At 34.2% G+C, this 27608-nt stretch overlaps 1 protein-coding gene across 1 annotated transcript; it reads left to right on the top strand.

Annotated features, from left to right (window-relative positions):
• Positions 1 to 425: 425 nt before the first annotated feature.
• On the top strand, positions 426 to 26932 carry osbpl2a (oxysterol binding protein-like 2a). Its single transcript, XM_056448896.1, has 14 exons — positions 426 to 516; positions 6737 to 6834; positions 9093 to 9204; positions 9306 to 9381; positions 11280 to 11414; positions 12739 to 12836; positions 12907 to 13089; positions 15049 to 15156; positions 15297 to 15386; positions 15604 to 15730; positions 18330 to 18449; positions 20442 to 20565; positions 20678 to 20768; positions 21429 to 26932. Exons 2-14 carry the CDS (start codon positions 6798 to 6800, stop codon positions 21529 to 21531), a joined length of 1404 nt encoding a protein of 467 aa, XP_056304871.1. The 5' UTR covers positions 426 to 516; positions 6737 to 6797; the 3' UTR covers positions 21532 to 26932.
• The last annotated feature ends 676 nt before the right edge of the window (positions 26933 to 27608 follow it).

The raw sequence follows: 27608 nt of genomic DNA on the forward strand, positions 1-27608 counted from the left end.
TTCCGTCTACATTTTGCATAATCTCACAATAATAAAAAAAATGAATTTATCCAATGAATGGTTTCTATAGCGGCTTACACATTTTTACATTCACGACGTAACAACATTGCCCTGTCTATTGTAAATTAAAAAAAATTATCCCTGGATAGCAGCGATATTCAATCAAGGAACGCCACTGCCATAACCGACGACGGTATTTATTGTTAGGATTATAAATAACCCACATCCCTGCCTTTTTAGTACCAACCTCTTTATGTAACCTTAATATAACCCCTCCCCTTCGAAAGGTTAATATCGTGCGTTAGCAGCGGGCTCTTCTTTCACAATAGGCTACTTTGTCTGTCAATCAAGCCGGGACACGCCTCTCTTCGCTTGGACATCATCCTGAAGCATCCAATCAAGTTCATTCTCCAGTCCTGGCGAAATGTGTGTTCGCCCCACTGTCAGTCTTCCAAACTGGGCGCTTGTTTTCTGTCCCACCGGAGAAAGGAGCGATCAGCTTTACATTATTGAAAGGTAACGCGACACACGCACACTTGACAGCTTGTCAAGTTATATCGACGCTGTTCGTCGTGTTATCTTGAAAGTCGTTGGACGTTTTCACAATATCAGTCGGGTCGTTGAGTAATATGCGGGTTTATTATTGGTCAAGGCTTAGAGCTAGCGGCTAACGCAGGTCAAAACAGCTCCCGACACTCCGTGCTTTCCGCCCGCAGAACACCTATCTAGTTTAGTGATACCGAGCGGAGCAGGTTATTCATAGTATCTGATGTGTTTGTATATCTAGCCGGGTATAACGTGAATGTCAGCCTGCCCCCATGGACGGGTGGCTACGCTATGTTTGGCAATGTACCTGCCTGGACAGGATGGGTGGATGAGGATTGTGTTGTGATCATATGCTGCTTAGTTACCATGTTCGTGATATCATCATGTACTTAAATGTGTTTGAAGTAATTTTATATCAAAATGATCGTCCTGTCGTTTTAATGGGTTCGTTCGGCTCCTCTGCTTTGATTGACACTTCTGCAGCTGATGAGAGAGGTTTCTGTCATCCCAGTTAGTTGACAGTGGCATACATTCTGGGGGAATATTCTGATTTGATTTAGTGTTTGTAAACTACACTTGTTAAAAATGCTATATTACACTGAACTGTAGCCTATATATTATTAAATATTACAGTTCAATTCAGTCTTTGATTGGTTAGATTTTATTTTAAGAAATTGATGACTATGTTGCAGAAATACACAAAATAATACATTTTATTTTAATTTAAATGGGTTTATTCCTGAAAAAAGTAGGATTCTCAAAAGAGCAGCATTTTCAACATTGATGATAATAATAATAAAAATAATAACAACAACAACAATGTTTTTTTGAACACAAAAATAGCATATCGGATTACATTCTGAATTATCATATGACAGTAATAAGTAACCACTCCTGGAAATTGCATTGTATAATAATGTAAAATACTAAACGGTGCTCAGCATATATACAAGTCACCCCTTACAAATCTATCTTTTAAATTCATATTTTTAATAGGAAGCTATACAAAATTATATTTGTACATATACTTTAGATTAGTCAGTAATAAAGGCAAATCTGGAGCTAATCTAACAAAATAACTTGCGATAATGGTCCAAAAACTAGTACACCCAAATATGTCATAGAAAAATATTAAATGCAAATAAAAAAAGAGGAAAATATATATATATATATATATATATATATATATATATATATATATATATATATATATATATATATATATATATATATATATATATATATATATATCAAGAAGCGTAAAATGTAGAAATTTAGTTGAAGTTTTGTTAGTCGTAATTTTTTTTCTTCAATAATTTGCTTAAATTTAATTGTATTATCTTTCAATTTCTAAATATGTTTGGTGACTAAAATATTATTTTAATACATATATCTGTTTTGTTTTAATGCATCAAAATACATAGCTATATTCACTGAGAAATGGATAAAAATATTAACTTTCAAAATGGGGTGTACTCAATTATGCTGAGCACTGTACTTAAAATTGTTATATTTCACATTCCTGAAATGTCACAGTCCTTACTAATATTATGAATAAAATCAAATGTCAATATGTCATAATAAAATAAAACATAATTAGTATATATAGTCTGTTTATTTTTAAATGATCAAGGCTTCAGAGTAACATTTGAGAGCAGGTGCACCTGTGCCACCAAGTTCTACAGATTGTAGCACCAGCATTGATGTGTAAAGAAAAACATTTTTATTTATACATTAAATAATTTTGTAACTAAAACGAAAAACTTTTAAAGCATAAAAAAAGAAAAATCTATCCTAATGTAATCTAAAAAAAATTATAAAAGCAATAACATTAAAATGAAACCAGAAATTTTTTTAAAAATAAAAGCTTAAAGTTTAATAAAGCTGCACTGTTCAATAAATTATGCTTAAATAATATAAGTGTAAAAAATAATCTAATATAAAAATATAATATGTGGCTTCATGGTGGCGCAGTGGGTTGCACGTTCACCTCACAGCAAGAAGGTCGCTGGTTAAAGCCTCAGTTGGGTTGGCGTTTCTGTGTGGAGTTTGCATGTTCTCCCTATGTTCTTGTGGGTTTCCTCCAGGAGCTCCGGTTTCCCCCACAAGTCCAAAGACATGTGGTACAGGTGAATTAGGTAAGCTAAATTGTCCGTAGTGTACGAGTGCGTTTGGATGTTTCCTAGTGATGGGTTGCAGCTGGAAGGGCATCCGCTGCTTAAAACATATGCTGGATAAGTTGGCAGTTCATTCCGCTGTGGCAACACTAGGTTAATAAAGGGACTAAGCCGAAAAGAAAATGAATGAATTAATGACAAATATAATGTAATTTAAAATAACAAGTGTTATAACAGTGTAATAAAACTAAGCAATGTCCCACAAATGCCGGTGATTTATGGATTGAAAGTTGTCTGCCTGGATCTTTATAGCACAGCAATGATTATAATCAGTAACGTATAAATTTAAAATAGTTGAATCACTTCGAGATTTGCTGTTGGTATCAGAGAACTAGATACCCTGTACGCCCTGTCTGTAACTCAGAATATAACTGTGTTTGCAGCAAGTAAGAGATGTTTTCGCACAGTACATCTTACAACTTGAATGAATGGCATCATTTAATGGATCGTGTGCTATATCAGTTTTTGCCAGCAAAATCACCAGGAATGGCATCACTTTTTCTGGGAATGGGCTACTTATGTGGTTGTCTTAATTGGCACTAAATTATTTGAGTTGTTTGGCTGGTTTTTGTCTGTTCACTGTTGTTAGAACTGTCCACCAGATCACAAGAACATGCATCCAACTGTTCACATTGCTGTAATAGCTTTGTTTATCTGGAAATGTATTATAATGCTATTTGTATTGAAGTAAATTATTTAATGGCTAAGGAGTTTTCTTGCTTCTGTATAAATATTCAGTAGACGGAATTAGTGTCTAAAACATTGACATTCAGTGTAAAGATTAAAATATGCTGTAAAAGTCTGTTCTGCAATATAGGAATGCTTATGTATATTGTTTTTTTATTTTCTATTTTCATTAAAATTTGTGTTTACATAAATTTAACTAGTTGATAGTTCTTCCGAATTTAATTTGTACTGAAATACTGCATTATTTAGAGTTGTTTAGACCTGGTTTCACAGCATTATTATTTAGACCATAATTAAATTCTGATATTAATAATTATTTTGTTTTAGAAATGTCTATGGAAAAATAAAATGGTGTCCATCTTGAGACAAAACAAAAACACTGAAATAGTTTTAAGATCAGTGCAAGTTTCTTTTAGTTGAAACAGCTCATACTTACATTTTAGCCTGGGATTAGTCTTAAGCCTGGTCTGTAAAACTGGGGGATAATATTACATGAAATATAACCTTGAAGACATTTTAAAATGAGATTTTTCAAAGAATTATTGTTATACAAAAGGTTTCTCTTCTGTACAGTGCCTAACTTACCTTTAATAATAATAATTTTAATAATAATAATAATAATAATAATAAAGTAAGTTTATTCATATAGCACATTTCATTCACAAAGGTAATTCAAAGTGCTTTACATAAACAAGAATAAAAGAAACAAGTATAAGAGAAATAAAAACAAAGAATAAAATAAAAACTGAATAAAATGTGTTAAAATGGGTTTTAAAGGAATAGAAAAATAAAGACAATATAATAATGTAATTGCCTAATGTAATAACTTTATCATTATATATTTTTTATTATTTAATTTGATTCATTATTAAACATTTTAGAGTCTATTTACTTGATTATTTGGAAATATTTGAAGTTACATTTTGTGCACAGTCGAGTGAGTCATCTTGCCCCTACATTATGAAACAAAGACTGTTAAAGTTTGTTTTGGAAAGCTATACAGCATAGGAATACGTATTTTGTATAATGTTTGTGTTTAAGTAAATGAAATGAGATTATATTTTCGCTGAATTTCAATAGGCATTAGAATCTTGCATATATTTTTTACATAAAACATTGATCTGAATATTGTAATGGAGGTCATGTTCCAATTTCTCTCAATCTTTGTGTAGCTTGATAGTTTGGCTGCCTTCACATTAAAAGTTTTTTCTTAGTTTTGGTCCAAAGCGTGCAGTCAGTCACAGCCACCTCTAGTCTACATTCATTTCAGTTGAGCTACCTTGAATTTGTGTGGCTGCAAAATGACCAGGGCTACGTGCTGCTCAGTCAGCCAAGACTTCCTCTATTGGCAGTTTACCGCATGGTTTTTTGAATATGTGATAGCTGTCAACTGGTTAAGTGTCTGCTTTGCCTTTCAGAGCTCCAAACAATTTGCATGATGCCTGCCTCCGTTATGTGGTCAATAGTTTTTCAAACTGCTTTGCATTTTAGTTATCCACAGCGGTTTAATTGACGCTCTGAAAAGGAGCATGAAATAGGAGTTTAATAGAGTTTTACTTCTAGTTTATAGCTTATTAATATGGTTTCTCTTTGTATGTGCATCAATAAATTCAAAAATGTAAACTGTAAATGTAAAGATTTGATAATAATATAAAAAACTAATTAAAATAAGTTTTTAAAATGGTCTATGCATTTCTGAATAATCATTTATTAGCATGAATAAAGAGTAGCAATTCAGTAATAGTTGAGAAATTGTGGGATCAAAATTCAACAGGGGTGGTTCTTTTTTTATTGAATAAGTGGACCTTTTTGTAGTTATTCACTTTGTTTTTGAATAAATTATGAGGTTCAAATACTGCATTTTAAACAAATTTTTGCTGGATCAGCTTGTTTGTTATAAAAACCATGCTTTTTGATGCAGCAAAAGCATTCCCTACATTTTTGTCAAAGTGCATACTATTTTACAATGAAGTGGTTATTTACAAATGTGCATTTAAACTGTGAGTTATTACAATTTTATAAATAATGTTATGTGCTTAATTTATTAAAAATGTTGAATAAAGAAATAAGAAAATATGCTTGTTTTTAAAAATACAAATGTATTATCCATCATAAAAAAACAAAAACAATTAAAAATAACAGCTGTCTTAAAAGCCTCCTATAAGTTTTTTTTAACAATTTATGACGCATACTGTCAAAAATGGGACAAATGAGCTTGTATAGCAGGCAAATTCTGCACTTTGTCAGTGGGGCCCCAAACCGTCCCCAAACCGACAGACAATCTAAAAACATGAAGAAACACACACACACAAAAACAGTAAGAATTAGTAAAATTAGTTCTTCAAGACAGAAATTATGCTTGCTATAAAAATAAAAATAGCAAGCCATTTTTCCTGTTCTTTTAACTTTGATAGCATTAATAAGTGTTTAAGGAGCACTGAATAAGCTACTCCATTTATTTCTGAAGGATTTAACGACACAAATTCAGCTTTACCATATCTAAATATATTACATTTTAAATACAACATTAAAATAAAGAGATTTTAAATGATAATTTAAATACTAATAATTTGAAAATAATAAATAATAATAAGAAAATAAATAATAATAATAATAATAATAATAATAATAATAATAATAAATTCAAAAACTTTGTGATCGATAAATGCAGCCATCTAATAGAAAAATGTACATGTTAATTCATACTGTATACAATTCATAGTATATACACAGTACTTTCATTTCACATACATTTGATTTCTGCAGCAAAAATGCCCCAAGAAATTGAGTAAAAAAAAAATGGCTATAGATTTTTATTGACAAATTTCTCCTATTTTTTACATTCCATTATAAGCTGCTCACACATTGGCAATAAAAAGTGATTAACGCATAAATAATATTAAATACAGCCCCTTTAAACTAGGTTTTTCATCATTTTTTAATCGACCCTCTTATGTCACCAACAAACTTGTCACATTCCTGCTGTTTGTTCATGAATTAAACCTACACAGTGATGAGGTATGACCAGCTGTAATTACGACAATTGGATGCTGATGCACTCTCTCTTCCTGCTATGACCACTAAAGGATTAGCTTTGTCGGACACTCATTAGGTGGTTTTGCCAAGCACAGCTGTTTGAAGACTGCAGTGAGGTGATTGGATTTGTTCTGTGTGTTCAATAAGGGAATGGATGGAGAGTGGGCCAGTATTTAGTCTACAGTATGTTCCGGCGAGCAGTTTACAGTACATCAATGATTCATTTTCATTATTCGGACTGATATCGCCAAGCATTCAAACGCACCGTGTGTTTCTGATTTGATCTACAGACCACATTCAAGCTGTGAAACAATGCCTTCTGATTGACATCAACAGCAGTAACTGTCCATCATGAACAGCGAGGAAGAGTTCTATGATGCTGAGACAGGTATGCCTATTGAATTGAATATTGCGCATGACATTATTGAAATATAGGTAACTGACAAATTGGCTGTAAAAATTATTTTCTTTGTAAACATTGACAAAAAAAAAAATGTAGTTTGAAGTCTGATGTTTGAGAAAAGTTCACAAACTATTAACTTTAAGAAAATCAACTCTTAATAATAGGTCAGCATGGTGGCTCAGTGGTTAGCACTACCGCCTCACAGCAAGTATGTAGCTGGTTCGAGTCCTGACTGGGCCAATTGCTATTTGTGTGGAGTTTGCATGTTCTCCCCATGTTCGCTTGGATTTCCTCCAGGTGCTCTGGTTTCCCCCACAATCCAAAGAATTGTGCTATGGGGAATTACTAACCTACCCACACAGGTTCAACTGTGCTTACTGGTTGCAAAAAAGACCGGTTGCAATAGTAAACATGTCATGTTGTGCAGTAGGATGCCAAAATCGAAAGTCCAAAAATAGAAAACTTAAATTTTACCGTACACTACAATGCTTTTAATGCCAAGCGCACCCATCTTTGGCTAACAGCCATCAGAAGAGCTGAATGGAGTGAGGATCTAATTAAAAAAAGCTCGACTCTGCAGTTCTCATTTTATATCAGGTAAGTTCACACTATGCTGAATCATACTCGTTTTTGATTGCAGCAATGACTTCAGAAAAAACAATTAAAATTTGATGACTAAACTGCCAACACTGATTACTTAGAATGAAATGTAAAAATTTAAGTTCATATACCCTGTCATACAGGTGCAGTTTGCTGTCAGAATGCAGTTGTTTTGCTTGTTGTTGATTACCCAGGCCTTCTACAGTTTGGTCTTCTTTCCTTGTCTTTGGCTAGGCAGAACCTTGGTTTTTAGCACTACAAAGTTTTGAATCTGGTAATCATGGAACATTTCTTGCACATGACCACACAGAACAAAATTGTTGGCACCCAAAGACTTGTAGGCCTTTAACTTTTCTCTTGTAAAATCTCTTAGAGTTTCAATGAGATAGTTGTATATTTCAGGCTGGATGCTTGGCACCATTGGGAAGGTGCTATCGCAAATGGTCCTGTCAGACGAACGCCGCTCACTGTAATGTCCATTTTGCCGAATAACTGTGCTTATCACTGGGTGACAAGCTGTTAGAATACGCTGAAAGCATTATGAAAATAATATATATAATATGTAATCAATATAACTGATCTCTAATACAACAACAAACTCTGTACTGCATCGGATGTCATTCCCTTGCTGTAAATGCTAGTGCTCCCTGGTTTTTTCTGCAACCTCAATGCACGCTCATCCTGAATGTTTACAAACCGGTAATTCTATAGGTGAATTGGGTAAACAGAATTGGCCGTAGTGTATGAGTGTGTGTGAATGCGAGTGTATGGCTGTGGCAACCCCTAATAAATAAAGGACTAAGCCCAAGTAAAATTAATGAATGAATGAACGAACGAACCCATTTGTCAACAAATCAGGTGAATAGAGTATGACTGCGCAGAGAAAAAGGTCAACTGCAAATGACAGCAGCCTTGTTTACATATCGCGTCTTTTCCAACCACTTATTTCCAATGAAGACGCGCAGCTTGTGCACGCATAATGGGAGTGCACCGTGAGTCACATGACAAGAGCAGATTGATCAGCTTCATATTTTTCATGCATTTAAATGTTGTCAGCTTATCATCCTCTGAGAAAACTGTTGATGGTGCTGCTGATGACCACCTGCGGTCCACGGTGATAAGTGTTGGGGACCAGTGATATACAACACTAACCCACAAAATTTATCACTTTAAAACTATTAAAAATTTTAATAAATATCACTTTTACAAACTTTAAGATTAAAAGTTGTTGGAAGAAAGATCAAGGTGCAATTTAAAAGTATAAATAAATGGGGAAAAATATAACAAAAACATGAAATCACTAAATATGGAAAACTGCTAATGTACAGATATTTTTTACAGTGTGGATAAGTCATGAAAATAGCCTTGGTTGCTGACATGGTATTAAATAAAAACACGCACACATACAATGTGAAAAAAAAAAAAAAAAAAAAAGATTTTTCAAATTTTACAATTTTCCATTGTAAAATTAAGCCTGAGGTATTACTTAGTAAATTTACATTTTTCATTTTAGTTTATAACAGCTGTAATTTATTGAACTATTCCTGAGATTTGTGTACTAATTATATTTGTCATGTGTGGCAGTGAAAATGCAACATCACCTCAACAACCCATATGCAGCTAAATCTCTTCTTCTGTCTTAGGATTGGAATCGGACGACTCATGTGAAGTCAGCTTTAAAGATGCCTGCGTTTATGCTAGCAAACAGACGGCGAATGGCAAAGTGCCATCTGAGAATGGAGTATGGGAGAGGCGGTAAGGTGTCCGAGTAATGTGAAATGATATTCAGTGACAGGAAACAGAACATGAAGGTTTTTATCTTGTGGAATGTAACATTATTGTGTGTCTGTTTTCAGAACTACTCTGCCAGCGCCAATGTTCTCCCGAAATGACTTCAGTGTTTGGGGTTTTCTGAAGAAATGCATTGGAATGGTGAGCACAAGCTAGATTAGCTTTGTTCAGACTTTCAGTGGAAAACAGATGTGTGCATATGCGTTTGGAAACCAACTATATATAGCAAATGTAAAAAAAGAAAGAAATGTGATGTGGTTTAAAATCCATTCTGTAAATCTTATTTTTGGGAATCCACTATGGTCTGACCAGATTTTGTATTGATTTTTGTGCCTGTCACTATCACTTAGCCAATGTTTACATGTAAATATGGTCGCACATTGTTTGTAGGAAATTTTAAACGCATTTATTTTGTCCATAAGTAAATAGATAAATAACTTGTGTACATAAAAGAGTTTGAGATTTGTAACTGAGGGCATGCTCACACTTCACTATTCAAACCGTGCCTCGGCACATTTCCTGATTCGTTTGACAAGTGTGAGTGCTCCGAATCGGGCACATGTGCGGTTAAGTTGGCTGGCCCTGGCCCTGTTGGAAGAGGTGTGCCAGTGCGTGGTTCGTTTGGGCTTTTGCATGGTACAAAACGCGCCTGAGCCTGAAAGTGAAGACACAACATCATCGTTTATTGACCGTTTCATATGGATTTATTAATCATTCTTACTTTTCAATGAACACGAACTGTGATAGTTTATTAAAGATTTAAACTTCTCGCTGCATCTTCAGCTAACCTCCTAATACCTGCAGCACAAGGACTGTAACTGCATTCCAAACGACTAAAAATAATACAAAAATGATATAACTACAGCAATGTCCACTGCGCTTCTCTTCCTGTTAAACTGAAGTCAGATAGACGATGACGCAAGCGTGCTCCGGCTCCTAAGTAAAGATGCAGTGTGAGTGCAGGCCGTCGGGAAAGAGGGAAGGGGGCACAAGCGTTCTTTGGCACGGTTCAAGGCAACTGTACCTAATGAGAGTACGCCCTGATTGTATTTATTTTTTATTGAACCTACCTGTTCACAATAATTCACTGTGAACAAACTGATGTCTGTTTACATACACAAACTGAGGTGTGTATACTGTACCAACACACAAACATAATTATACATATTTTCATTTATTTGGCCAGTGCTCAAAAGTAGAATACAGAAAACAAAAATTGCTCCACAGTCTAAACCTGAAAAAAAAATAAAGAAATTGTTTTAATTGGTTTCAATGAAGACATATCTGTCCTAAATGTAACCATTTTTGCACTTATTGTAAAATGTGTGTATGAAAGGAAATAAAGTTAAAATATTGATATTTGAATAAAAATATTGCTTTTAATTTAATTTTATGGTTAATGTATCCAAAATGATAACAAAAAGTAAAATCAAAGTCAAAAACATGTTCATAAGGATGCACAAGTGTTTAAATAGCATAAGTTGTGCAGAAAAACTTCTGCGGTAGCATGATGCGGAGCAGACATTTCCACCAATTACAGAGTTGCACTTAAAGCACAACACTGCGAATGAAGTAATATAGTCAGTTTTGCCACGCTCACAAAATACTTAAATAAAAGTGTGAATATTTGACAAAATACTTGAATTTGATTGTACTGTAGTTATGTCCTGTACAACTGTATTAAGTAGTGTCTCGCACCTCTCGTTTCCTGCACAATTTTCTTCTTTGCATTAGGGTCTAGGATTCACCTACCTGGTCGGTTGGTCTCATAGATTATAACAATTCACAGCTTGAATAATAATTAATGCAGTGGCAGGACAAAATCTGTATTGCAAATCCTGATTAGGATTTTCCCCCTCCAAATGGATAAACAATCAGATTTACATTTGGAGTGAATGTAGCTATTGGAAAAACAAACGCTCCTGGTGAATAGTTCTGCAACAAAAGCATGAAATGTGAAATTGTAAAAAGGAGATCTATTATTTAGACTATAGTAGCTTGCCAAGCCATTTCAATCTAGGAATTCTTTATCTTTGCAGGAGCTGTCCAAGATAACAATGCCTATTGTTTTCAACGAACCGCTGAGCTTCTTGCAGAGGATTACAGAGTACATGGAACACACATACCTCATCCATAAAGCTTGTACACTTTCTGACTCAATAGAGCGAATGCAGGTCAGTACCTCATATATACAGTGGTGGAAAGAGTACTGAAAAGTCATACTTAAGTAAAAGTACCATTACTTGCCTAAAAATGTAGTGCAAGTAGAGTAAAAGTATGTGTTGTAAATATGACTCAAAGTATGAGTAAAAAGTAGCCTTTTCAAAAGTACTCAAGAGTAGGGAGTAGAGAGTATTACGCTGTAAAAACTGATGCAGTTACATGGAATTTGTATATATATATATATATATATATATATATATATATATATATATATATATATATATATATATATATATATATATATATATATATATATATATATATATATATATATATATATATATATATATATATATATATATATATATAGCCCAGCAGACACACAACGTCATAATACCTTAATATTAGGTTATATTTAGGTTGTGATGTCACGTGACCAAAATTCAATGTCTAGTCAGCGTCTAAAGGACAACGTTATTTTGTTTTCCAATAACGACGTCAAATGACGCTGATATTTGGTTGATTTTAGGTTGTGTTAGAAAGTGACCAAAATCCAACGTCGAGCCAACATCTTATTGACGTCAAATACTGACATTTATTCGTCAGGTATGGCAACCAATATCCAACATCTTATAGACGTCATAGTGATAATGTCCACACAACGTCAAGCTGTAACATTATTAAACGTTGATATTTGGTTGATTTTTAGGATGGACGTTGATATTGGCCTGGCGTTTAGTTGATGTCAACCCAATTTTCATTTCCAAACAAAATGCAATGTCCCCATGATGTTGAGGTACAACTTCAATTGGACGTCATGTTGACGTCTTGTGCCTGCTTGGTGTTTAAGGCCATTTCGGTCATCATACAGTAAACATTCGTCATCTTCTCATCAGTGACATGCATCTAAACAGTCTCTGGGTCAATGTGTGTAAAGATTTTGGACATCTTCTTGGACATTTTTATTGCTTCCAAACAGTTTGCTGCAATTATAAGTCGTCTATGTGTTGAGGTAGTTCATTATGATGTGATTTATCTTCTATGTGCGATTTGACTGGACAGTAATTACAGGACTGATTTTTCTAATCCCAATAGATAAGAGAAAATAAAGTAGTGACTGCATGTTAAAGGAAAGGAGTAAGGAGTAAAAGTACCAATACTGCACTAAAAATGTACTCAAGGGAAAGTAAAAGTACACATTTATAAAAACAACTTCGTAAATTACAATTCCTGAGAACAACTACTCAATTACAGTAGTTTGAGTATTTGTAACTTATTACTTTACACCACTGCATAAATATGCATAAAACAACTAATCCTTAACCATTTTCTCAGTTTGTTGCTGCGTTTGCGGTTTCTGCTGTTGCATCTCAATGGGACAGAACTGGAAAACCTTTTAACCCTTTATTAGGAGAGACGTTTGAGCTTACAAGGTAAATCAGTACATCTTGCGTATGTAAATGTAAATTTGCGCTCACCTCTAACTTGCATGTCTGTGCTCAGGGAGGATGAAGGTTATCGGATGATCTCAGAACAAGTGAGCCACCATCCACCAATCAGCGCCTTCTACGCGGAGTCACTCAATCAGGACTTCTCATTTCACGGCTCCATCTACCCAAAGCTGAAGTTCTGGGGCAAGAGCGTGGAGGCCGAGCCTAAAGGCACCATGACACTTGAGCTCTCCAAGTGAGTTTTGCTGGTGACGTCACTAAACACTAAAATTCTCTTCATTAGAGCATTACCGAGATCCTCAAGTACTGTAGGCGCCTTAAGCATGGCAGATATGTTTTTCTGGCCATTTCTGGTGCTGTTGGTTGCTTTAGAAAACAACATTTGCTAGATGAGAAATGGAAGATTTATTTACTATTTAACATGTTCTGTATGCGTGTAAATGGTTATTACTGTTGACCAAAACTGAAAAAAAAAATGAACGTTAGTAGAATTAAACTAAATGTTAACTGAAAATAATAAGAAGAAATTATTCTAATTTTCACATTAATGTTTTAAATTCTTCAGTTATTTGGGTCAAATTACAGTGGAAGTCAGAATTATTAAACCCCCTGAATTTTTAGCCCCCCTCTTTATTTTTTTACCCCAATTTCTGTTTAACAGAGAAAAGATTTTTCAACATTTTGTGATTTTTCTAAACATAATAGTTTTAATGACTCATTTCTAATAACTGATTTTATCTTTGTCATGATGACAGTAAATAATATTTGACTAGATATTTTTCAAGACACTTCTACACAGCTTAAAGTGACATTTAAAGGCTTAACTAGGTTAATTAGGTTAACTAGGCAGGTTATGGTAATTAGGCAAGTTATTGTACTGTATAATGATGGTTTGTTCTGTAGACTATCGGAAAAAAATATAGCTTAAAGGGGCTAATAATTTTGACCATAAAATGGTTCTTAAAAAATTAAAAAACTGCTTTTATTCTAGCCTAAATAAAACCAATAAGACTTTCTCCAGAAGAAAAAAATATTATCAGACATTCTGTGAAAATTTCCTTGCTCTGTTAAACATAATTTGGGAAATATTTAGAAAAAGAAAAAAAGAAAAAAGTTGAAAGGGGGCTAATAATTCTGACCTCAACTGTACATCTAAAATAAAGTAAATTGATTCTACTACACACTTTTTTTTTAACTAAAGTTAAAATGTAAGCAGGAAATCTAGAATACAGTTGGTGTCAATATTAAAATAACACAGTATTGTAACACTTGATTGAACTAATATAAACAAACTAATTATTTTCAGAGGAAGTAAAAACGCACAATATTTTTATAACATTTATCAATACATTTATTAATAATTTCAACATGTACCATTACATTTTAAAATCAAGTTAACAATTCACATTGGTTATCATTTCATAACGTTGGGTCACAAAATTGTTTCCAAAAGAGTTGACTTTCATCAAAAGTACTAAATCTTCAACTAAAATTTAAAACCTAAAATGCAGATCCCACGTCTAGAGCAACAAATATTTTACAATGCAACATAAACAGAATCAACATAAGAAATACCTTACAATTAAACCTTTTTGATGCATTTACATTTAATGCTATGATAAGGTGAGACCCAGTTTTAGTTGTATCACCTTACGATAAAGGTTTATAAATGCTGTCAAAAATAATTATTTAAAACGTATCCAAAGATTAATTGTAATCTTTTATACAATGCGGGGTTATTTATTTACATCGGATTAATTTATGTACCTGAATACAGTTAAAATAATAATTATTTAAAACATACAAACATATACAAAAATGAATTGTAATTTTTTATACAATGAAAACTATGCAGAGTTATTTATTTACATTTGATTGATTTCTGTACCTGAATACAGTTAAAATGCAAAAACAAATGGCAGAAAATGCTATCTGTTTGATTGTATGCCAATTAGAAGTCCTACAAAACTATTTCAATCCATATAAAATGATGAGATCTTTCCAAATCAAGCTATTCAAGAAATTATATTCATATCGCAATATATAAATCATAGAAAAACAAAAACACAACATCAGTTTTTTTTCCAATGTCGTGCAGCTCTAATATACATTATAAAGTAAGTTCATGTTAACTAAATACTCAAGTAATGCTAAAAAGTGAGATCTTGTTTTAAAATTAGTTATTTTTCTTCAGGCACAGAGAAGCTTACACTTGGACAAACCCTATGTGCTGTGTGCATAATGTTATTCTGGGTAAACTGTGGATCGAGCAGTACGGGACTGTGGAGATTGTAAACCACAGGTAGTTCTCTTTTCCTTTTTGTCACTTAAAAATTGACAATGCATTTTCAGTCTATAGGATTTTCCATCATATAGATATTGTTGTGCTCTGTCCAAAAACAATGTTCACTCAGTGTCTGGTGCCTTCTCTATTCATTCTAGCACTGGGGACAAGTGTGTGCTGAATTTTAAGCCATGCGGCATGTTTGGCAAAGAGCTGCATCGGGTAGAGGGACATATCCAGGACAAGAGGTGAGCAGTCACTCGTATCAAATGTCAGTGGGTGTATCTGGCTCACTGCCTGCCCGGAGAGTTTTACCTCACATCCACTCTCTGTCTGCGTTGCTGAAGGCATCAGCAGTCTCTTGTAAAGCTAGAGACTATATAAACTTACTTTGCCATTTCTGTGTACTTTTTTCCTGGATTTGATACTTGCGTTTATGACTCATTTTGTTTGGGTGGATTTCAGCAAAAAGAAGCATTGGGTTATGTATGGGAAGTGGACTGAGTGCATGTATAGCATTGAGCCAAAAGTCTATGAAGCCAACAAGAAAGCGGAGAAGAAGAGCGGAGGAGATTCCAAGAAACACAAGCAGGTAAAAAAAAAAAAAAAAGCGTGGGTCTGTTATCTCTTACTGTAGAGTTTTGATCTATTTTCTGTTCCCTTTTTGAAGTGAAAGTTTAAATGGGCTTTGATGCATCCTCAGATAAACTTCAGACAGAGCTTCAACCATTAAAAAAACTGAACAGACTGTTTGCAAACTCTTAGAAACATTACCCCAACCCAAGATTTTTACTAAAGGGATATCTGAAAAGTTTTTCTTTTAACATTACTCCGTTGTGCATTTAGTTTTTTTAGTTTTAAACAAACCTTAATTGAGATTTTTAAAAACATATATAGACGTCGCTGATTGCTTAAAGTTTCTTTTGAAACTGAGTAAATCTGCATTTGATTTTGATTAAAGGAGCTGTAAGTTGACTCTTTTAAAAGCATAAAAATACCATATGTTTGCAGATATTTCAGAAACATGCTATATGAACATTCTTGTTTATCTGCAAAACAATGTTGAAGTCATTTATTCTGCTTTGAAAACATGATTTCCATGCCGGAACGCTGTCTTTGTTTTGGTAATTTTAACCCACCCAATGCCAGTTTAGTCAATCATATTTCAGCACCCCGGGTTCCCTTGGTGGAAAAACGCATATTATAGTCATTCATTCAGAAAGGCTCTGAAAGCATGCGTCCGTGTCTGAAATGCCACCTCCAGTGGACAGTAAAAGACTCTGAAATGACAGATTCAGTTCCACATGAGGTTATTAACTAGCAAATGATATAAATATTACGAACATAAACATTAGGTGAGCAGGTTACATTGTCCTAACAACATGCTACATGACGAGATTTGCAGTGATAAGCAGTTTGGCTGTTTGCACCAGACAAAACATAACAGAAATTTAAATACAGCCATTCAGAAGCACAGAATATGCACGCACTTACAAAATTTTAAGGTTTATTATCTAATTAATACATGTTAAACCTCTTTTAACATTATTAAATGTACATGCTGAATCACTGATATGCGTTTAGTTCTAAAGTTCAATTTCAGACGGTTTATTTTATTTTCAAGATCTGCTGCTGCTTTCAGTAGTACAGCAATAAATGTCATGTAAAATAGCAATCAAATTAACATTGTTAGCATTTAACACTGAATAAAGCACATGAAGTGTACCTGAGGTGATCATTGTCATAGTTTTCTGTTCACCTGTGAGAAATAGAAGCGGTTTCTAATACATCAATTCAAGGTGTTAGTTAGGACAAAAACTCCCTTTAAAATGGAAATTTTCCTTTTATCAGGTGCCGTTGCTTTTACTTAGAACACGATCTAAATCACTTGCTCCTGTCCTCAATGTGGCAACCTGAGCTTGCGTTTGTTTTGATCCAGTAGTACAATACCTAGTTCAACCACTGGGTGTCAAATTTACATACTACACCTTTAAAATAGGGTAAATTTGCTATTATCAAAATTAAATGTGGAAAAACTTTAATCATTGAAATATTTATTTAGGAAAACGTACAGCATTTAATTGAAATGGAAATTCATTTTTTTTTATTTGTAATTTAAAAGGATGACCCCTTGAGATGCAAAGTATAATTTTTTTTTTAAGGGTGTCCCATAAAGACGTGACAAATACCTTACAGTACCTTAGATCAAAACTTTCAAATGGTACAAAAAAAAAAAAAAACGAATTAAATGAAGTGATTTCTATATTATATAATCTCTGATGTTTGACCCATGTTATTTGGAAAAATCTCTCAGTATGTTGGAAATCACTTTTGTTTTCCTTTTTTTATTAACATGCAATTTCAGTGAGAGGTGAAGGTAAAGACAGTGGCTTTATAGGCGTTATAGGGTTTCTGCACGTATTAAAAGGTCTTCATTCTCTCTTCTACAATTCAAAACCTTGAAACGTTCCAAATCAGAACAAAGTTTTAAATTCAGAGTCATGTTTTCTTTGCATTTTCATTTATAATACAAATATTGGATGTACAGTCATGGAAAATGATCATTTTCTCTGGATTTATTGGGTATGGGGTTGAGTAAAAGTGGTTATTATCTAGTTCTTCTTTCTAACACAATATGAATATGTTCTATAAAATATCCAAAAACTACTTAAGCAGTGTTCTATATTTAGCTTTCTCGCATTATCCCAAATGTTTCAAAGAATGTTAAAATCCAGAGAAATAAGCACTTTTAACTATCCTGCATCAGCATGCTAATGGCATCATAAACACTCAATTTCCATTTTTTTAAAACCCCAAATCTATTGCATTGATAATATGTTGTGCATTTTATTAGACCGCACAAAGCAGCAATTTTACAGAACCATAAAAATGTAATCAAAATACACCTTTGTTTGTTGTGAATATGCGCCCTCTAGTGGTCAAAAATGTCATACTGCATCCTAATTCTTTTTAGTCAAATTAAAAATTAAGATTGTTTCTCCCACATCAAGTGTCCATCTGTCCCAAGTCTTGAATTTACCTTCATAAAACCTGCAGAAACCCTTGTTTTAGCAAAACAGCTACAGGCACCATCACAGTAGAATTTGTAGTTCATTTAGTTTTTTTTAGTCTGTGGCATTGTTTATCTGTTGTCTTCAGTGGACTTATGGAGACTGTATGCATATAAATAGGATCAGGGCACAGGGGGTGAAGATGCAGATGAAATGCCTGACGTCCAGGAGACAGTCACTATGATCCCGGGCAGTAAACTGCTGTGGAGAGTTGCACCTCGACCACCACAATCCACAGAGGTAAAAATCAAACTTTTAGACTCCAGAAATCCATGCCTATAGCATCTGTCTTGAGTGACAGCTTGAGACCACATCTGGTCTGCAGTGCCAATGCTAGCACTAAAACATGCCAGACATTTGCTGCATCCCAAATGGCACACTATACACTTTTGCACTATTTACATATGCACTTACACACTCAACAGCATATGTATGTAGTGTTGTCCCAAATAGAACATTAATGGTTTGTTTACTAAGCGGAAATTCAAACCATTTCCCTGATGGCGTTTGACGGTTGCCAGATCAGTGAAATAAATGACCAAACTACCAAATAATACCTGCCTTAAGTATAACCGGGAGGCGCTATAAAATCATTCTCGTAGGAGAATTTTGCTTTCACAATACAAAGAAAATAAAGTAAATACAACATCAGTGCTCAAAAGCTCCGCCTCTTCCGCTACGTGAGCAAAGCAGCGGCTGTTGCGTGCATGATGTGTCCATTATTTCACACTTCATTTTAATGGTTGAATAAGTGCATCATCCGGGTAATTAAAGTGCACTTATTCTTTTTAAAGTTTTCAGTGTGAATGCACTACTTACACTGTTTATACTACAAAATGGCATAGAATAGTGCGTAAGTGTGCAATTTGGGACCCAATATAAAATGACAGCTACATCTGTTCCTCAAGGCTTGGATCTCTGGAGATCAATATTTAAGCAAGATGCTGCTTGTCAATAGGATAAAAAGTAAAGAAAAAAAGACTAATATTTATCATAACGCTTCACCAGTAAGTTTATTTTTAAATGATTGTTAAGAATTTGAAAAAAGGTTTTCAAAAATGTTGTGTAAATATGCAAAGGAGGAATTATTTAAAGAATATGTGCTAGAGAATGTGCAAAAGAACATGCTAAAGAATATGTGCTATGAAATGACAGAAGAATTTTGAACCTGAATTCATACATTGTTCAGATGTTTGTGGTAGAGGAATGTATGCAAATTTCTACCACAAACATCTGAACAATGGATGATGTCAGGTTCAAAATTCTTCCGTCATTTCATTTATAACATTAGATTCAATCGTTTTTAGCTAGGGGGATTTTTAAATCGCTCCAGAATTTATTAAATATTTTGAAAAGTCTAAAAAAGCTATCCTAAAATTGACCTGATTATATAGAAATTGGTCATCTTTTTTTTTGATGGTCTGTTTGTTGAATTGAAGTTACACATAATCTAATGAGAACTAGTTGGCATGTAGATGCAAAGTGGAATGTTAGGTTGGGGTTAGTGTCAGTTGACATGCACTTTCATATAGTCAGTTAAATGTCTGTTGAAGGAGCAGTATCAGCAGATATTAAGCAAACAGTCTACTAATACTCAAATAGACCATCAAAAAGTGTTGCCTAGAAATCTTATTCTACACAATATTATGTTTGAGCATTTCCCCATGTAAAATTCGTCAGAATATAAATATGATCAAATTTTTAAAGTCTGGCGGACGTCAATGCTGGACATTTCGATATCATGTCGAAAAATTGTATTGTAAGTGAAATCTACAGACACACATTGACAAAAAGACAAGTGTATCAGATTGTTTTTTGTTAAACTGACAAAAATATATATATTTCTGATGATTTTTATATGGGGAAATGCTCAAACTTAATATTTTGTAGAATCAAGTTTCTATATAATAAGGCAAATTATGATACAATATTTTGAAAAGCCTGAAAAAAAAGGCTATGAATTATGAAGTGATTAAAAACCCCTAGCTAAAACTATTGAATCTAAAGTAGTTGGCGGTTCATTCCGCTGTGGTGACTCCGTATGATTCAGGGACTAAACAAAATGAATGAATGAAAAAAAAAAAAACTGATTTGTTTTTCAATTACATAGTGTTTTTGCTTGCAACATCTTGCCTAAATATCAGGTGTGAATCACTCTTACAAATGCAGAAACTGCTAGCTTTATACTGCAATGCTTAAATCTCTTTGTATTCATTTCTGGATTTGATTCAGATGTATAATTTTACCAACTTTGCCATGACACTAAATGAGCTAGAGCCTGGCATGACTGGAGTCCTAGCGCCAACAGACTGTCGCCTGCGGCCGGATATTAGAGCGATGGAGAATGGTGATATAGGTATGGACTGTCTCTCTTTTGGCCTGTTCTCTTCCCATCTGTCCATTAAGCCATCTTGGATGATGCTCTGTTTATTTTAGCCCTAAATTTAGAAGCTCTTCTTAAATTCCAGATTCTGCAAGTCGAGAGAAAGAGAGACTGGAAGAGAAACAGAGAGCGGCTAGAAGAGAGCGTGCTAAAGATGAAGAAGACTGGTCTACAAGGTTAGTGTTATGTTAAGAACATAAGAGCAAACTGTTTATCTACATATATTTGTGCATTTTGGGATATCGTAGGATTAAAATGGATTAGATTAGTTCATTAGGTATGAGTTAGAGTAAAATCTTCATATTTGTTTTATTATATAATAGGGTTGCACGATACTGGAATTCAGTACCAATAAATGTAATAAATACATTTTTAAAAAGTTCAATTCCCGCTAACATTTGAACGAGTTCTTAAACAGCACTGATTTGCCAGTCCGTTCTTGGAATTGAGAAACAGCCATTGCCTCTATGCATCATCTTCTTCATTGAATGAAAGTGAAACTGGGATCACTTCAACTGTTTTGTGTTTGAGCACCTCCAAGTGGTGTTTACTGGAACTCCGTGCACGTAAACAAAAGTGCCAATCAGATTGAAGACCAAAATAGCGAGCATGAGGCGTTTCTTTAAAAGTGACGCTTTTACGCCTGGCATTTTGCACGTTGGTGAGCATGATCACATTGGTGCCCTTTATTTAGTCACGAGGTGTTAAATGTCGACGAAAAATACGAGCATAAAAGTGTCCTCAGTGTGAACGGGCCTTTACTCTCAAAATACTCACCGAAAAGAATTGGATGAGTTGGGTTTTATATTCTTAACTTTTTGGCCTCCTGTTTTCAGATGGTTCCAGCAAGGCAATAATCCGTACACCGGAACCGCAGACTGGATCTACAAAAGTGGTTATTTCGACAGGCGATACTCAGAACTTCCAGACATCTACTGATTGAGCTGAGAAGACTGAAAGAGGCTTGAGATTTCATTCTTTCACTAAATCCATATCATCTCCTCTCCTTAAGCTCTTATTTTTCTTTTTGTTTGTCTTTGTTGTAATGTGAGATTCATATGAACAGTTTTTCGGACAAAGCCTCTCCACCACTTTTACTCTTCACTCGAATCTGGAAATTCAGTGCGAATGGATTTTATTTATTTTGAGAGGTAGGGAATGCCTTATTTACTTTCTTTTTTTGGAATGGATGTTAGATTTTGAGTTAAACATTCTGCGCAGACCTCAATACGTGTAGAAATTGCTAGTTTGTTTGTATGTGCTAACCTACCTTTCCATGCGTCTCGTTAGTTACACTCAGGTGTTCATTTATGGGTACAAGTGGTTAGTGATGATGGCACCACTGCAGTGCCATCTATGAAGCTCTATTTTTGTGTGATTATTGAATCGTGCAGCTGCTCGGAACCGATTAGGAAAGCATTTTTGTGTTTTTGTTCAGACTATAGGTGCAGTCACAGTGTAAGTTCAGCAAAATTTCTCAAGCCAAAACAGTCTGTTAGTCAGCAGTAGTGCTGCAAAGATTGAAGCACAGATTACACAGAAGTTGCTCTGTTGATCAGTGCAGGGAATTCATGAGGTATGTTTACATGACATTTTCAACTAAAATTGGGAGTGTATGTATTGGAAATTTTGCCATTATCATCTCTTTTTAAATTCTGAAAATGACTATATGACTGAAAATTTTAACTGAAATTAATTGAAGTCTTTACATGGATTTCGTTTACAAACATTTTAGTTTATAGTTGATTATAAAATGGTAATTTATAGTATCTCATAGTTATTAAGTTTGTACTGTAAATATAATCAACTATTAAAGGCAGGACATCGTTTTCTATTGAAAGGGCACATTGCTTTTCTTTGTGAGATTAAAATAATTGAAGGAAATAACTATTTATGGTTACTTGTTGAATATTTCAAATACCTGAAATCAAAAGCACACATTGCTTGAAATGGGCTATATGCACAGTTAGTGTTTTTCAGCCAATTATGAACTTCTGGCGAAAGCTTTATGTGATTATTTTCAATTTCATAAGGTTCTTTTAGAACATCGACGTTGTAATGTAATTCAAATATATTCAGTTAAATAGACTTAAGCATCCATTTGGTTAAAGCGTAAAGAGACGAAAGACCGTTTAAACGCAGGCGCCGTCATTAGCGGCTGGCTAGCGCAGAAATTCCATTGAAAATACTGGGGTAAAATTAATTTCCATATTTTAAGACATGGTGTGGAAAAATATAATTTAATGCAGTGCTTCTTGATTGGTTTGATAGCCACTTTATATTGCATCTCAGCCAGGCAGTGAAGATCGCAGTTTTTTTTTTAAAAGAAAATAGATCTTAAATGCAGCAATTTTTGTATGGAATGACAATTAACCAGAAGCCCTGAGGATGGACTGAATTTAAAAGTTTGTGTGCATATACCTCATTAAGACATCTTGTGAAAAATTACAGTTTTATTCTAAAAAGCAAGATATAAAATAACAAATTTTTGTAAACAAAAGTGGAATATAACCAGCAAACAAAATGACATTTTAAATAATCAATAAACATTTTAAAATGTGTAAAGTAGAAAACAACTTGCATCTCCTATAATTGAATATTATTTAAATAATGTGATGCGAAAGTAGAAAATAATAGCTAGCATCTCCTGTAAACAAATGTTTTATTTATGTGCGTGTGCTGTTCATTTAATAAAAAGCTTCTACTAGTACTTGCCTACTACTGATTATCTGTCAGGCTTCTGAAAATTCATTCTTCATCCACTCGAAACGGATTTGCTAAAGTGTAAGTGCAGATGTTAAAGTCAAAATGAAATCAAAAATGTAATCGTTAGTTTGCTGTGAGTAAAAAAATGGGAGGAGCTCAAAAATAAAACCGCGCCCCCTACTCAATATTCAGTTGGAAAAACGTCAACATACTGAAAAGTCTGCCACAACATCCGGTTCATGCCGACTTTAGGATATACTTTTACTGCAAATTGTTGCTATTTAGACCAAATACAGAAGAATCTGGCTAAGGATAAAGGATATGAATTACATGTAGAGTTTAAGTTTGGTGCTTTAGATTTGCTCTGCAGTCACTGACATGAATGGAAAATAAAAGAAAGAAAACTAATTACTGACATGATTAACTAAATGAACAATAAGACGAACTAAAAAACAAAACAAAAAGTAACCTACTCAGGGAAATTAAGTCAGTATTGGGTTCTGAATTTCAGTTTCGATTTCTTTCTGATTGATCATCCAGCCCTATAAATGGTCATGTCGTGTTCAGTCTGTAGGCATGTGGACATTGACATCCAAAACAGCAATGGTGGCCTACAGGACCTCATGTCTAATGTTCATTTACAAAGTGACATCACCACCTACTGGCCTGGAATGCATAACACATTGTATACCATTCACTTAAGCCGCCTTTCCACTGGACACGACTGTCAGAACATGTGCAAAACGTGTGAAAAGGTGGGAATTTTCAATATGCATATAAATATTAATAATTTAATTGTTTATGAATCAGACTCACGGTGTAGCCAAAATCCCATACTGTCTGGGGGACTAGGGGAATAGGCAAGACTAGTATGTAGTAGTCCCAAGACCTACTTTGTTTTTAAATAATATTTTATTTTAAAACTAAACTATACACTGATAGAACTATATATAGATGCCATCTTGTGGTCAGATACGGAAATTCATTCAGCATGGGAACTGTTTTGGGATTTTTTTAGATGTTGAGTGTACATGGGGACTCGTTTTGCTCTGCATTGTGGGCACTTCATGACATCCACTATGGATTCGGACACCACTTAAAATGGCTGCAGTGTTTGATTTCAGACATAGCACCAGTGTTTTAATCAGGGATTGTTTTGATAACAGGGAGTACGTTTACATGGACACCAATACTCAGATTTGAATACGATTAAGACAATACTCTGATTAAGAGTCTACCATGTGAACAGCGATCTTTGATGAATTTAATCCAATTAAGGTCGTATTCAAACTAATCAGAAATGCAATTAAGACATATGGAGTATGACGATTATAGTCGCTTTACTGAAGTGCTATAAAGACATGTAAACACCGCAATGAAAATATTACTATTGTGTAAGATTTTTGCCGCATTTTGTGACAGTGTAGTCTATACACTCACGGCTGTTTGACACTATTCTCTGCACCTACTGAGTCAGTGAAGACCACAGACAACTGAATCATGAAATGTGGATGTCCCACTTCCCAAACAGCATGCAGTATCAAACTCCATTGAAACAACACTTCCAGCAGTTCATAATCGCATCCAATATCTTGTTTGTCACGGGGGCATGCATGAAATGTTCCTCAATGAAAGTGAAAGTGCCAAACTGCAGTTAAAGTCGACAAATTAAAAATGAAACACTCGTAAAAACATGAAACCCTGCAGGAAATGTGGATAGCATGTTAATGCAATGACGTTAAACGAATTATATGCTATAACATAAAACGGGATCATGAAAGGAACATTCAAAAAGCAACTCATGAAAACGCCTTAATCATATTATTGTCTTATTCAGATTAAAGCAAATAATTCAACTATTAATGTCCATGTAAACGTAGTCACTGTCGATAATATGCTCGATTTTTTCCAAAAGTGCAAAACATTTCCATATTTAGTACTCGGTTGTCATGTAAACATACCATTGAACACAAATTAAAATTCAAGACTGCATATATTCATAATTAAATGACTGAATTTAGCCTGCAGGAATCTGCTGAACAGAGCTAATGTGACGCACCTTGATGCAATTTTATCATCTCCGTCTCCCTGATCTCAGAAAATGTGACTTCTATTTTAGTATGCATGATGATGTACAGTATAGTTCATAGCTAAGCATTCTGCCAGATTCAGAGTATCTAAGAAGGACAGAAAATTCTTTTTTTTTTTTTTCAAATCATCCCACCTACGTTGTGAAATGGCGGTTATATCTCATTGTTAAGACTTTTTTGTTGTTTTATAAACCATCTCCATGGTAAAGCGGATTTTCTTTAAAATGCTAATATTCTCAGTAGTTTAGAATTATTAGAAATCTGTTGTTGTTTTTTTTGTTTGTTATTTGACAGACTAAAATGAAAGCTGCTTCTAAAAAAAAAAATGTTTACTCGGTAAAAAAAAAAAAAAAGTTAATACAGCTCATTTAAAAATTACATTCTGTCATCAATATTTTGAATGGGTTTATGATTGCCAAAGCGATTTTTCACCTCTACAAACTAAAGCCATATACTTAGTCAGGACTGCAATGTTGTGCGATACATGGTGATGAATGAAGTGGAGATGGGTGCTAATCTCTTACTTTTTATTTCAGCACTTAATGGCTCACGAATGTGAAGGTGCTTCACCTTTGCCCACATATATACTGTATATACACACACACACACACTCACATGTACCAAAAGTGCTCAGAATGTGCTTCACCGCTTTTACGTGTTTGTGTTTTTGCCATACAGCAACTACAATTCTCTCCACACACACAAGTCATAGACAAGATGACCTCAGAGGAATGTGAAAGACAGCGTGTCTTTAATTTCGAAAACAATACTGTGATTTTTAACACTCACAACCCTCAGAAGCTATGCAAATACTGATGGGAATGTCTATGTCTGTCTATGAATGAACATGTGAATAAGCTTCATTGTTTGTGTCAAATACTTACAAAGGTGTCAAGCGTGCTAGTACTTTTACAGATTTACAGTTTTGCACGGCCGATGAGTTGTTTTGATGGAGACACAGGTGTGTGTAAACGCAGTGATTTAATATACCACCGTCATCTAAATATTAGAAATGTCATCGTCCACACTTAACAGGAGCTCATCATCTATTGTGTAGCACAAGAGTATTTATCTTTAATATGTTACATGTAGTGCGTACAATTCCAACAGCCACTTTAAAGGAAAGCGTTAACAACTATTTATGGTGACTCTTTATAATGACTGCGCACTATGAATCCTTTATTAAGCGTTTGCAAAATAGTCATCATTTGTTAAGCAGTAAGTCTAGATTAATAGACGTTAGTAAGCAGTTTGTAAATACAGCTACTGTAATCTTGGCTTTTTTATAAACATGTATGGGTAATGTAATATATATTTATACAACAGTTCTGTCTGGTTCTTGAATACGATTGGCTGATAGCTGTGCTATATTCTACCAGTAACAGCACTCGTACCGCCTCTTCACCCCTTGTGAATTACTCTGCCCAGCAACTAGCAGAGGACACTCTACAGTTTGACAAGTATTGCAGCTGTTAGGCAACATCATGTACTTTTGAGGCTTTTTAATGGAGAATGGAGTTGTTTAGATTGCAACTATGCAGTTTATTTATTTCTAAGAGACAGAGCGTTGGCGGCCATTTGCCGGTCTTTGAGCAAAAATGGCAATGTTCATCCACAAGATGGCGACAGAGACCGCATAATAAGTCCCAAGAGAAAAACAGCGTAATTTCAAACTACAGCTGATCAAATCATTATAAAGAGGTAAATGACTAAGTCGATCTCTCTCTTTTGTATGCTGCATTTATACCATAGTAATTTTGTGATATCCTGATTACAACAGAGAAATACTGGGAGGGAAATCTCTGTAGACTAATGGCATTTCAGTATATATCATATATTAGACATTACACTAGAGAAATACTAGCTTTAAAGTGACGTTGGTGAATGAGCAACGGCTTCTGCTTTTCTGACATCAGCTGCAGATGTGATTTAACGGTGGAAGTAGTCTTTAGAAAAGGGTTTTAGACTCTCAGTGTTTGATTTTCTTTTTTATATACACGATTATGCCGTCGAACTGTTGTATAAATGCAATATCACACTCGTAGCAGTGCGATGTGGCTGTATATCGGCACTTGTGGGACACTAAGGCACCTGTGGCAATGCACGCCTCCCACCAGTGCCGATATACAGCCATAATCGCACTGCTTATATATATATATATATATATATATATATATATATATATATATATATATATATATATATATAAAAAAGATTGCA

Source organism: Danio aesculapii, chromosome 23 (genome assembly GCF_903798145.1).
Source record: "Danio aesculapii chromosome 23, fDanAes4.1, whole genome shotgun sequence".
NCBI classification, from domain to species: domain Eukaryota; kingdom Metazoa; phylum Chordata; class Actinopteri; order Cypriniformes; family Danionidae; genus Danio; species Danio aesculapii.

Excerpts from the sequence above, each read along its gene's own strand:
- osbpl2a (XM_056448896.1), top strand. The coding sequence starts at position 6,798 with ATGAACAGCGAGGAAGAGTTCTATGATGCTGAGACAG. Across the intron at positions 11,415-12,738 it reads ACTCAATAGAGCGAATGCAG|TTTGTTGCTGCGTTTGCGGT; the intron begins GTCAGTACCTCA and ends CCATTTTCTCAG. Across the intron at positions 20,769-21,428 it reads GAAGAAGACTGGTCTACAAG|ATGGTTCCAGCAAGGCAATA; the intron begins GTTAGTGTTATG and ends TCCTGTTTTCAG.